General features: G+C 27.4%; 1 protein-coding gene across 1 annotated transcript in view; it reads right to left on the reverse strand.

Moving 5' to 3' along the window:
- The window catches only part of LOC105363813 (histone acetyltransferase p300), a 32,485-nt gene that overhangs the window by 16,069 nt on the left and 1,396 nt on the right, over positions 1–15,020 (reverse strand). The window contains exons 2-9 of the mRNA XM_011501608.1: positions 11,502–11,672; positions 8,525–8,727; positions 7,216–7,990; positions 5,686–6,009; positions 3,247–3,567; positions 1,892–2,104; positions 952–1,342; positions 228–400 (exon numbers count right to left, since the gene is read on the reverse strand). Of these exons, the coding sequence (XP_011499910.1) occupies positions 228–400; positions 952–1,342; positions 1,892–2,104; positions 3,247–3,567; positions 5,686–6,009; positions 7,216–7,990; positions 8,525–8,727; positions 11,502–11,672 (2,571 nt within the window). The remainder of the gene's footprint in view (positions 1–227; positions 401–951; positions 1,343–1,891; positions 2,105–3,246; positions 3,568–5,685; positions 6,010–7,215; positions 7,991–8,524; positions 8,728–11,501; positions 11,673–15,020) is intronic.

Below are 15,020 nucleotides of genomic sequence, written 5' to 3' on the forward strand. Positions count from 1 at the left end.
AATGATACTCAGAAAAAAAATTAAGTACTTGTGCAGAGATAAGGATAAGAAATTATATTAATTTGATAAATTTTAAAAATTTATAAAATACAAAGGTTGAAATAATTAAAAAGACAAAGATCTAACAATATCTAACTATATATTTTATATATGTATATATGTATGTATATGTATTTTTATATTTAAATATTTGTTAAAATATTAAATTTAAACATAAAAATACGCACCAAGTTCTTTTTGAATCTTGTAAATTTTTTCAGCTAGTAAATGATAGTACTCCGACCTCGAATTAGCCATTTCGTACATATCACCTTCAACTTTTCTGGCGTAGGCCACTAAATTATGCATTCTCTTATCCAACATAGCTTGAGGATCTGGAGTAGGGAATATTGCTTGAACTCTTAAAAAAAAAATTATGAAATTTGTTTATTTTATTTTCAGTGTATTTTATTGCTTTATATATATATTTTTTTTATATCAAAGTTAGTATTGGAATTTTTGGATTTCAGATAATATTTATAATTTATATAAATAACAAATTTTCAAATAAGTTTTATTAATCTGCAGTAATATAGTTATATAGTTATAAAGATTAGTGGAAATAAGAAATATTTTTTCAAAGCGATAAGAATTAAAACAACTTAAATTGTTATTGTTTAAGTCATTATATATCATTTATAATTGATTGTTTTTATTTTGCTTTATATTTTTAACTCATTTTATAAAAATCTTGAAACCTTACAGATACAATCAAGAATTGAAATATGTATTTCTCTATATAAATATTTTAATGTTAAATCTTTTATACCATTATTAAAACTAATAATTAACTGTCATTGTAATGTTAATTACAATAGTGTGTTATAAAGACGAATTGTTCAAATTAAACATATCTTGACAAAGATAATTATTAAAAACAAATAATGTATTATAATACGTGTTCAGACTTACAGTTTATGTACAAGATGGTTTCTCAGATCTGGCGTAACTGACTGGTGCCATTCCTTGGTTCCCTGAACAGGTGTAGCAGTGACCTGGCCAGGCTGTAAACCCGCTGGAAGTTGGAGACTGGAAATTCTACTGGTCTCGTTCATGAGACTTCCGGGTTGTCCAGACTCACTTAGCCCAAAGAGTTGCTGTTGAATATTGGCAGCGGCGGCCGCTGCTGCGGCCGAGGGCTGGTTGCCGCCCGCACACCCAGTCCCACTCGTTGGAGTTGACTGGCTAGCAGCGGCAACAACAGCGGCCGAGGTTACCGAGGACGGATCTGAGCTTAGTGGCAACGAGACATTCGGAGCGACAACTTGTTGCGAAGCGCCAACCACCGACTGACCTGGACCACCTCGATTAGGCGTTTAGTGCATGAATTGTTTGGAAAATTAAATTATGAACGCATTATATTATGGAATGTAAATAAATTGTGCCACCTTTGCTTTAATAAGAAATTATTGAAAATACATAGTATAAAATATTAAGAATTATTTAAAGACTACTAAAATTTAGTGTATTTTAAAGCCATACTTTAAGTGGAAAAGTCAAGTTTTCTATCTAAAAAATAGCAATAGTTACATGTTTTTTCGAACGATTTACTCTATCTATTCACTATTTCCTATTCATTTATTCACTCAATTTATAAAAGAATTATAAATATCTCTAAATTATTAAAATAAATAATGAAAGATATATAATCATGACATGTTTAGTATTCATGGTTATTTTATTAAAATGATTAATCTACGTACTATGAATGTAAATATCAATAAAAACACGAAACGAAAATGAGTGGCCATTTTAACATAAGGCTGTGACCTTTTATTACAACAATACTCGAAGAAGGTTGATGTGGCATTTTTAATTCTTTTTCCAGTGATGTTGATGAAAAACATTATACCTGTGGCTTCGCGTTGAGCAAGCCTCACGTTGGTCATGGTGTTAGGTTGGGTTGGTATATTGGGTGTCGTCATCCTAACGCTCCGACCTACACTCTGAGCTGGTATGAGACCTGGCTGTGTTGTTGGCGGTACGGCGATTCCGAGAGCGTCATATGCTCGCCTCATGTCCGACGGGCTGGGACTAGGTTGGTTGTTTGGCTGAGTCGCCGCAGCTGTAACGCGCTCACGGTTTAATGCTTGTCGTTGGCCTTCTATACGGCGACATGTATTATAAATTAGTTTCTATTTGACACATTCTTTGCCTACGCACCACGTACTCTGGTTTTTTAGTGCAATGTTTATTGCTTGATATTAAGGTGTTAAGCGATTTTACAAAATATTTAATTTAATAATTTCATTTATATACTAAGTGTTGAGCAACTTTAAAAAATGTTCAGTTTAATCATTTTATTTATACACCAAGTTGATATTGAGTAGATTTGAGTAGTTGATATTGAGGCGAGATTAATGAAGCAGTCAATTTATTATTGGTAAATTTTCAAGATACTTAGATTTATAATATAATAAATCTATATTCCTAAAAAATGCTTTTTAAAACTTATTACTTAATGATAAATATTCACTTTTTAAAATTATTTTAAGAAATGTAATCTGATAAATGAAAATCTAACGAAGTCTATACGTAATCCTATCTGATTATCTTTCGTTCATTTATTTATTTATGTATAGCAAACATTTGCTTTTAAAGTGTAACTAACTATATTAAATTATTTTTATACATTTTTGCTATTTTTAAACAATAGTAATTCTGTTGGAAAAATGAAAACATACACTTTTCATATACATTAACATTTCGTAGGAAAATATCATATATTTCCATTATTGTTCATGAATAAATTATATTAAACCAAATTTTAAAAACTGAATGTATTTTAACAAAAATAAATACACATTCTCATTAAAAACAAATTCTGACACGTAACCTTTATCGATATATTGCAGAATTTTGAAGGAAACGTAACATATAATTAAATTTATTATCAAATACAATTTTTTTTAGATTTTTTAATATAACATTTATATAAAACATTAAGAAATATAAATAATATTGATACTCTTATATGTTACGTTCAACTTTATTAAAAGAAAAAATTTATAAACCAAGCTATTAATCACGTTTATCTGATATGTATAACGTGTTGCTAACTGATATTTAAAACTAATTCTTATATTACAATATAAACATAATCAAGTTTGTGATCAAGGAATATGTTAATTATAAATGATTGTCATTTCTACAACATCTCGATTCCATTAAAATTACTTGTAATATCAAATTAATGAAAGTACTTACCACCGGTGTTAGAATGCCAATTTTTCTCAGCCTGTTTGAGAGGTAAACAAACAGGACAGTCATTTCGTGTGCAATGTTTCCAATGACCAATAATCTGTCGCGACGAACTGCAGTGGGGCACTGTGCAGTTCTTACCAGCCTGACATGTCGACATGTGATTCAAAACATTTTTCATAGTCTTGCAATGGGGCAAATTGCACTGCCATTGCTCTCCGTTCGCTTGATTCTCACGGCGCTGACAATTATGTGCGTGCAAGAACAGGAGGAGCTGTTGTTGTATGAGTTTGCGCTTCTCTGGGTCGGCGTTCACTGGCCGCGATCCTTAATTTTTAATGGTGGTAACGAGTGGAGAAGAGACAAACAAGATAAAATAACAATAGTTAGAATTTTAAATTTGGCTGCATTGAAGTTTACTAATTTCATTTTTCTATTACTAATAAATAGTTCAGAACCTGAAGTCAAAATATAAATTCGAAAATTTTATATGATATATTAATAATGAAAATATTAATTAATTAATAGAATATATATATTATACTATTTTGTAGGTAAAAGGTGACTTTAAAATAGCACCTATATTAATTTTACAAAATAAAGTATTTCATTTAATATATACTAATATATTTATTACTTTAATAATTCTTATTATATTCAGTGAATGCGAAACCTAATTCACTCACGAAATCTAAAAATAGAACATCATAAAATTCAGATTCATTACATTCAGATGAAATTAATATTTAATCTTCGACAGATATCTAGTCTTTTTTTTAAACTGGTGTTATCAGAGTATTATCATTTTATCAAATTTCAACTTTTACGTATTCAATTTAGCATTAAAAATAAAAATATTTTTATTTCTCAATTCTCATTATCACTTACATTTCATTATATGATATAAAATTTATAATTGATTTTAAATTATAAGAAAAATTAACAAAATGTAAATTAATAAAATATCATTAGGTTATATCTCGAACTAGGTGTATTTTGATTTCATAATATATGAAGATTTATATTATCCGTCATATTTTCTAAAATTTAATTAATTAAAGTTAATAATTCTATATAATTTCGTAAATTTTATAATAAATTCAAAATTAATACAAAATATGTTTTAATTTATGAGTTAAGCTATTCATTAATAGACTAAATAAAACAAATTAATTTATATTTTTAAATAATTTTGTGTAGAAATTATTAATTGTAACTCATAAAACTTCATCAGCAACAATTATAGTATTGGAAAGTTCATATAATAAGATTTTGATGTAATTGTATAACTTATATTAAATAAATTGTTGTTAAAAATATCGCCTGCTACAAAAACACTTTCATAAAATATTACTATAAAACAAATAATTTATAATTATATTGTATTTTAATTTATTTTTATTTTGGAATAATCGAACTATTATCATTTTAATATAACTTATACAATTACATCAAAATCTTATTATATGAACTTTCCAATACTATAATTGTTGCTAAATTTAATGTAAAATATTTAGTACTCTCAATTATCGATGTTGACAATAAATTCTTTATTTTCTGAACATTTGTTTATGTAATAATTAACCTTTTTAACATACAATTTTAACTTCAACTAATTTATATTGGAAGTAAAAAAATTCATTATAAATTGTTTTAATTGCTTACTAAACCTGTTTCCTTTTGCAAATTTTATCTAAAGGTAACATTCATTATATAATAATCTAATTCCATATAAATAGCAGATATTTTTAAAAATTGAAATATAGATTGCATCACAAATTGTAAGAATATTTTATAAATTATACAGTAAATATAAAAATTTTTGTAGATGAATATTTCATTTTATATAAAATAAAGGTGAAATTACTTCAATGTAACATAATGGCCATTACAATTAGAAAAAATGTTTATTAAAATTAACTTAAATGGATTTTTTATACACAAATCGTATGGAGACTATATTTCAAATAAGTTAGTTTTGATATATGATAATTTAATTTCAAGTGAAAACTATCTTAATGCAATAATGAACATTTATTTACATTTTTATATTAAATATAGGTTATAATAATAAAAAGTATTAAAAATGTATACTATGAAAAAATTCCCTCGTATCTAATAAGAACACATAGTATAAATTAAATAAATTTGGATACATATTTATTTGTCAGTCGGATCTTCGTCTATTAAAATTCCAGTTTTATGAAATATATTATGATATTAAGTAAATAATATCCAATTTGAGTAAATCTTTAATATAATTATATTACTTTGATATGCACACAATAATAAATATAACGTAAAAATAAAACAAAAAAGTTTAATATCGATTTTTTTAATATAGAATAAAAAATGTCCTATAATTAACAAATTTGTGATTTGTAATTAATCAATATAATGATAAATAACAAATAAAAAATAAAAATGAAGCAATTATTAACATACTTGGCTGGGCGACTGTACCAGGTACTTGGGCCTGCGTCGCTTGTTGGGGCCCGGGTTGACCACCACTAGGCGCTCCGCTTTGGGGCTGCGCAGGACTTGGCGCTGGTGGTTGAGCTTGCTGGGCCATGCCACCTTCTTGGGCGCCGGATACACTAACTCCGGTACCACCAAGAGGTCCACCAGGCCCAGCACCGGCTCCAGATGCTGCGCCAAAACGGCCAACCTGCATTGCTGTCATACCAGCAGCGACGTTGCGTTGTTGAGGCGCAACAACACCCACGGTGTTTCCGGCTCCAACAGGCCCTGGACCACCGCCTGGTGAACCTACGTACAAATCGGCCGATGAGCTTGTAAACCTTGCCTTGTAACCATGATTTGGGCGCATTATGCCTATGAGATACAAATGAGACTTTACTTGTACCTTTTTCTTACTTACAACTTTTATTTTATTGTGTTCTGTGAATGATTTGTAAATGGTCGTTTAGAATTTATGAACAGCTTGATCAAAAATCAATCCAAGGATTTCATCATTTCAACTTATATTTTATAGATCTCGGAACTTTTGAAACATACGAATATTTCAAATATAGCATTATAATTATAACTTACAAATTTTAAAGAAAATGCAAATTAAATATTATTTTCATGGTTCATAACATATTAATTAGTAAGTATAATTCTTTATCTTCTATTTTTAATGAGTTAAAATTCAAAGCGCTATCTAAATTATTGTAAAATATTTGAAATAACCTAAAACAATAATTTATACAAACTTTTTACTTAAAGTTTGCTTTTGAAATAATAAAATTTATTATTAGTATTTATCAGGATTTTTAATATGCAGTTAAAATACATTTACAGTTTTAATATCTTTATATTCAATTTTTAAGATCTACTATTTAAAAAAATCACAATACTATCATTTTATTTTTTTCCGTTGCAACACTGAGATCTAATAAAACTTTTTACTCCTTCACTTCGACAAAAAAAAAAATTTGTTTACAGCCAATTGAAACTAATATTAAATGTATTTAAAAAATTTTGTAACTTAATTGAATAAATTTTTTATTAAAAACTTATAAAATATTCTGCTATATGTTCATACGTTTGACTTATTACCGTTTTTATTTTTATTACTCTTTAAACAAAACAGTTTTCAATTTATTTTTAATTTCTAGTTATTTTTTAGTTATTTAATTTTAACTAAAAAATTTTTAATAATGCAAAAGTGTTCATATATATAAATGTATACCTTATATACGATATACACATATTGATAATATATTGTAAATTTATGAACAGGATAATGTATAATAAAATTTAAATTTCATTCCAAAATCGATCATATAAAATTTTATTCTTTTGATTACAAATAAAAATCAACTGATTTTAAGTAGACAAACAGATTTTTAAACTAATATAAAGCTATATTCGTTTATTTAGTAGTATAAGTATACATTTTTGAACTAATATAATAAATTACTGTTTAAAGGTAAAATCTGGTTAATAAGAATGAATCATGGCACATACCATAACCATAGGGGCTGGATGCAGCAGTCAATTGTCCCAAGTTGGACATATTGGATATATTTGGTGGAGCCTGCATTCTGGGTCCACCGGGGCCTGGTACGATGCCTACTGAATGTACTTGATGAGGACTTTGACCTCTCGCCGGTCCACCTACCATATGAGCCTGTTGTTGTTGCATGGCAACAGCCCGAGCATTCATCATACCCCCTGGTCCATTTTGCATCTGAGCAACGCTGTGTTGGGCCGCAGCATGATGTATGCTTTGAGCAGTTGCCGGTCCACCCATCATCGTTACGGTATTAAGAGGTTGCTTATTGAGACTATTGGCAACAATAAGGCCGCCTCCAGCCATACCGCTCATGCTGTTATTACTGTTGCTTCCAGCAACACTCGCACCACTGCTACTTGTCATGACTAGGCCGGAATTCATGCCACTGGGATTCATTGACATGCCACCAGGATTCTGCTGTTGCTGTTGCTGTTGCTGTTGCTGACCTGAGTTTGTTTGTTGCTGCTGTTGCTGTTGCTGTATACTCATGGATGTCTGCATAGCACCTCCGCCCATTGAGTTAGCTATCGACATTTGTTGTTGGTTGTTGGCCAATGAGCTTGCTATACTACTTGGCAAATTTCCTAATGAAACTACCATCTGTGGATCCACGACGTTCTTTGTCACCGAGACGTTTGGAGGCGACTGTATATTTGGAGACTTACTGCCTAGTGTATTGCCAGCCATCACCAGAGAATTAGCTACTAGGCTCTTGTTACCTTGTTGCTAAGAATTCAAAAGGAAATATGTAACTTTAGAATTTGTTCGTGTCAACTTTTGTTCGTATTTATCATATTTACAAATGAAGAGAAATAAAATTCAAATTATTAAAAAAAAGGTCAAATTTGTTAATGATAAATGACATAATTATTAATTATGAACGGATAATAGGCTTGTAGAATAATTATTTTTATATAAGGAAATACTTCAATTAATAAAGTTTTTTAACTAAAATTAAACCATATAAAAGTATTCAAGTTAAAAAAAAACAAAATAAATATATTATTAATTGTTCTAAAATCATAGTATTTTTATAAACTTGTAATAGTAATATTACATTAAACTTCTTGCTCATAATTAAATGATCATATTAATAGTTATTTTTAAAATACTTTAACAGTTACATATATTAAAAATGTATTTTAATTAAACTAATAAATTTATTTCAATAATAAAACTGTTAGTTAGTTTACAAACATTTTTTATGAAAAACTTGGCTTTACTGGTGTTCCAAGGTTTTCGTAAAAAGTAAATACTAACCTGTTGTTGAATAATATGGTGAGAAAGCTGTTGTTGCTGTACGTGTCGTAAATCGGATTCTAATGCGCCATTTTGTTGTCCAGGTCCTGGACCCGTGGCTGGTGGTTTAGCACTTTCTGTTGCTGAACCCCAAGAGCCCGTGGATAGTAGATCGTCGGGCAGATCATTTTCAAGATCAAACATATCTGTGTTTGTCATGAAATCTGAGAATGAAAATATAGTTTTTAATTAAAAAAATTTAATATAATACTCCGTTTACCCTTTTCCCTTAGAAAAGAAAAATTAAAGAAATAATTGGTTGATTTTGAGTTTAGGAATTTTTATGTGGGATTTGTTTTATATGAACATGAAAAAATGCAACACACATTGATATGATACTATAGCTCAAAAGAATTCTTCAAAAAATTGAATAAAAATCTACTATATTAACACGATTAAAGTGTAAAATATATTAATTAATAAAATAGGCAATTTCTAATTGTATCCAAGTAAAGCTCAGGTTGTACGTTTGTCATTGCTAAAAGACTAGTTGGTGAGAAAAGGACAGATCTTGTGATAGTGCTTGATGTATTGCAAATACCGAGAACAGCATTAGTCATTTATCATGGAGATAGAGTTAATAATACCATCACCGCATTTCTTATCTAGAGCTTTAGTTATACCGTTCTCCATAATTTGTTTTTAAATTATTGCCTCTTAACTTGTAGTAACATTCATCAAAACATTTACAAAAATAAAAAATATAAAACAAACGTATGGTTTAATCAATAGTAGATCACTCCATATTTCAATTGTTTCAATTTAAAAGAATAATCAGTTTTAATAAAATTAAATAAATTTTTAGAAACCACTTGGAGTATCTTTGTCAGTATCATTGAATTAAAATGATTTAATACTGTATACACGACTGACCATATTTATAGACAGAGAAAAAAGGGACATTTAGATATAAAGGAACGCAAAAAAATACGTTAAAGTAATATATCTCGTATGAGTATAAACAAACGAGTAATAATTGTAAACAATCAATTAAAAAAAGTAAATAAAGTAGGAAATAAGACATGAGACATACACCGCACGAACAAAACTTAATGCAGTTTATGCTGCAGCGGATAAAATAACGTGATCCACAGTAAACTCGTGCTTAACTACAAAAGCTGCAAAGCTACTGATGACAAACTGTACAGAGTCACATGCGTAGAAATATAAGGTAATCAATCTAAGGACTTTCTATTGCAAACTAAAATACGATTTTTAACGTTTCTAAATTATATATAACAGTCAATAGAATAAAAAAAAATTTTTAAAATTTCATTAGCTTGATTATAGCCTACCATCACCTTTCCATTTTTTCTAAATTAAGAATTATTTATATTTAAAATTTTAATCTCATTTAAACTCTCATTTCCTAGTAATTAAATAGTGGGATTTCATTTTAATGATTAATTACATATTTTTGGTTATTGTTTATTGGTGTTTTTGTTTTACATTGTAATATAGCGTAGTACATTGTAGTTATAGTAAATGTTTTGGACATTTGAAACTATTAAACAAATATTGATAACAATTAGATCTTGTTGATTCTATTAGAAAACTATTTTTATATTTTTTCTATCGCGTAAGATTAACTGAAATAATAGCAGATATTTTTACAAATATTTTTACAAATTACAAAACACTAACCTGATAAATCCAAAAATTTCATTCCATTAATTTCGTCGAATAAATTTGAAATGCAAATACCTCTTTTATTAGTGTTTATTTAAATCGTATTAACTTCTAAATAAATTTTTTTGGCTTATACAAGATGTAAATAATAAATTATTGGCAGTGTTAATGCCGATAACAGCAAATATGTAGTTTTTACCTGGAATAGTTTGAGCATGAGATGGATATTTACTATTTAATTTTTTTTTATAAAAAAAATATTTTTGAACACTAATTTATCATTGCCAAAAAGAGAATAGAGAAACTTACAATGTTATATTAATATATCGAACACCAATTACTTGTTTAATTAAAAAATGAATTTCCTTTTATATTTGCAGTATCTTCAATATAGCATTTCTAATTCAATGTGTGTCTGCCGCATGTCTCAATGTTTAGATATGAAACTGAACCAGTGACGTTTCTCAATATTGTTGAACAACCGAAGCCACTTTTCTCCACTGCATAGTTTTGGTCAATCGCTCTTAAATAGCAATTTAAAAAATTTACGTTAAATGCAACAATTACAAAAAAATGAACAATTCATACATGTGATAGGCAGTAATTAAAGCAACCTTTTCACATACATATGTTATACATACTTACACACGCGCGCGCGCGCGCACGCACGCACACACACGTGTGTGCACAAAGAATCACACATGCTGTTACCAAGTTATTGCAGACAAGTACTTAAGACGAATCATAAGTTATTTATTTATTTAAAGGTTTACTTTATAGGAACTAACTTTTTATTGGTTGAATCTAGTAGTAGAACAGTCTGCGCGAACGATTTTTATTAATGATATTACGTGCTAATGAAGTGGAGACGGACGAAACAATTTTTGATAGTGCTCAAACAAATTTAACGCTTTTTTTTTAATATATACGGATGTAGGAGATCATTCAACATTTCAACTTTTTTATTTTACCTAGAATATTATAAAATCTTATAAAAATTGTGAAATTTTATAAAATGAAGTTATTAGTAAATAATTGATAGTTATTATTATATATTAAAATAAATCTTTAACAAGAATAAAAAAAATTTTATGCAAATAATACCAAAAATATATTTATAAACTTTTCTTACTATTTCTATGAAATACAAATATAAGTATTTAAAAATAGTAAAAATTATTAAAGTAAAAGTGTAAAAGTTGAATTATTGTGGAAGTAGAAACCAGTCGAAATTCTCTGATCCTAATTTATAATACATTTAATTTTAGTTCTCGTTTGAACATCACTTTTCTTTTTCAATAATATTTACTTCTTTTTTGCGTAGTATGACTGTGGTTGTTCCAAAGTGGCTGCATTTGAAGGTGTTGTAGATGTAGCGGTTGCTGCTGTTGTACATGTAGCTGCATTTGTTGCATGTTACCACTGCCACCTCCCCCGTAGTTTGTATAAGAATGGTGCATCATTAGAGGCGCCATACCCACTACATATACATCACAGTTCATGATTTAAGACTGTGCAAGTGTATTACCGATGCTTTTTTTCATATAACCATTTAGTTTTGTTTACTTAAGTACGGCGCAACTAAGTCGCAGAAACTGTCAAACTACAGGATATTTACTTAGCTTAATGCACTAATCTAAAATCTACTTTTATTAAGTTTCTGCCCTTTTCTTTTAATTATTTAATATATACGTATTTATATGTATATGTATGCATCAGGACAATTCACTAAGAATAAATTATAAAATATAAATACTGTTGGCAGCATGGTATCAATATCAATACGAAGCCTACATTTTTTTAAAACATAATCTTAAATATATTGTAATTATTTAAATATATTGTAAATATATTTAAGTAAAGAAGGTTTCTTATGAATATTTTTATATTTGGATTTAATAGTTAAATTATATTGATAAAATGTTGAAATATTTATTTTAAATGCAAATATTAGCTATATTTGTTTAATGTTTTTTTTTCAATTTTAAAAATTTATCTTACATGAATTACACGAATTCATACATATATATTTGTAAAACTATACCATCACCATTCCGTCAATCGAGAATGCAGCAACAAGGCATTCTGGGTTTCTGCGACTTACTTGCAGGTTTTATATACGATACACGCATAAGTTCATCGATTGACGGATTAATTTTTTATATATTTATATTCCCTTGCTGCCAAATAGAGCGATTAAGAGATCTAGACCTTGAGAATTATACTAAAAAATAAATAAAAGAGCATTTTAAAAGAGCAAAATATATTCAACTATAAATTTGGTTAGTACATAACACATGCAGATTATATTTATTTTTTCAACATTTTTTCGAGTATTCATGCGTAACAACATGCACTATTGAATTAATAAATTACAAATAAAAAAATATAAAACGCAAAATGTGTGCATAGATAAAAATTAATTTGTGAAGAACTTTTAAAAGTCTATCAAATATTTATAAAATTTGTGTATAATTTTAGTCTAGTCAACTTAGTATTTGAAAAAAATAATAAAATTAAAGTAAATTTATCTTAATAAGATCTCCAACACAACAAAATTTTATCAATCTGAATGTTAATTAGATATAAAATAAAACATTAGAAAGTATAATATTCCTAATAATAAATTTTTATACATACGAAATCTATAAACATAAATAAACTATGTTCAATTCTATTCAACACTGTGGTAAATTTTACTAATTAAATATGATTAAGTTAAGAAGAAGATATATATTATGTAAAAGTTTATATTTTGGTAACATCATTTTTATATAATACCAGTAATACATTATTAAATTAAATTATTTTATTGAAAATTAAAATAAAAAACTAAAAACACATTGGAAGAAGAAATCAGTTCATTATTTATAATTAAAACATTTATTGAACTATCAGAATTTATGCATTAAAATTTTGAATACTGATATAAATATAATGTAATTTAAAAATACTATGTATATTAATTAAATTTAAAAAATGTTTATATTAAATTTCATTGATCAATCTTTAATTATTTAAATATTACAAATAATAATTAAACGAAAATGATATGTTTTATATATCTCAATTTTAATTTCATACATTGCTTCTCTCATATCTTTAAATATAAACAATCAAAACATGTTTAGACAGTACTATTAAATAAATATTTTTATGCAATTCTTATTGAATTCTAATGCTCAAATTTAAAATTCAAAGTAAAAGGTCTGGATCAAAAAAATAAGATTTATTATAAGCAATATAATAAGAAATTATTACCATGTTATATTGTTCTAAGTTCAAAGTATAATATTTAGACAGTTCCAAAGCACAGCAATTTAATATATTAAAATTAACGATATGTATATATCAAATATATTTTGATATAACAATATGTATATATTGTTTTAATTATATTTAAATTTTAAAATATATATATATCAAAACTAACAATATGTATAGTGAATTAATTTCCAAATTAATATAAGGCGGCACCATATGCTTCCCTATTGTTGGATGTCATAATGAACTTAAATTAACCTTTAAATAAATACATATAAAAGTTTTTTATTCTAAGTAAAAAAGGAAAAATTCAGTTTTTAATGAAAACATATTAAATAACTTATATTTCTGACCTTTTGAAACCTTGAATCTTCACTTAAATCTAATAATTTTATTCTAAAAATAAATTTCCCAGATCAAATTCTCAGATAATATATATAATTACAAATTGTTCCAAATATTTATACGATTACAAATAAACTTTGATTATAAAACGATAAACGGTAAAGCTTCATATTGTATTCACATATTTAAATTTAATAATAGTTACTTTTTAAATTTTTTTATAATTTAATCAATGTAACATAATTATTAGAATTTTTACTCTGTTATATTAATGTTGTTTGTACAAGAATTAAAGGGAAAACAACAATTCATATTTTGAAAATAAAAGTTTAGTAAGAACACTTCATGAACAAGGATGGACATCAAATGCCACGATATCATTGAAAACTAAAATAAAATAGTATAATCAATGAGAAGCTTCGGTCTAAGTGAAAAAAAGAAAAAAAAATGGATCCTCGAAGAAGACGATAGCAAAGGTATACGCCATAGTGGTGCTACTGCGTGCGCGTAGGCGGCTTGCGACTAGGAAAGAGAAAGAGCAACACACACTTACACATCTATATGCGTTCAAGCAAGTAACAGCAGCACCGCCGCGGCAACATGTCAGAGTTCGCGCGTGCCGTGTCGTCTTTCTCTCTTGTCTCCTATACAACCGCATAGAGACCGGAGCGATCACCGATTTCTTTGTTCAATCGTTGTTTTACCTATTATTTTGATCCTTTCTCTCTCTCTCTCTCCCTTGCATGCACTTTTAATAGCAATGCGGCTGGTAAGTATTTATTTATGCTTTGAGGAAATTTGCTCGCCAAGGTAAAAATGAAGCACAAGACGAAATAGGGATAAAAGCGAAAAAGAAGGAAATAGGTCAGGCGCAGTATGGCCACACGAAGAAAATATGTAATACTGCTATCGCTAGCACCAGTGATAATGACGATGACGACGACGACGTCAACAACTTTTCATCCACGACACGAGGGTTGATTTTAAAGCTTGTTTTTTAGACACATATGCACGTAGGATCCTTATTTAAACCTTTTAATGCATAGTTTTCCTGCTAAGTTTTTGGAATTACACTTTTATTTCAAATTATTATAAAACTGTTTTGTTTATAAGATACTATTTTTTATATTTCATATTATTAAATTTATATATATATATATATATATATATATATATATATATATATATATATATATATATAACAAAATACACAATTAAT

This window comes from Ceratosolen solmsi, unplaced genomic scaffold (assembly GCF_000503995.2).
Source record: "Ceratosolen solmsi marchali unplaced genomic scaffold, CerSol_1.0 scaffold10, whole genome shotgun sequence".
NCBI classification, from domain to species: Eukaryota; Metazoa; Arthropoda; class Insecta; order Hymenoptera; family Agaonidae; genus Ceratosolen; species Ceratosolen solmsi.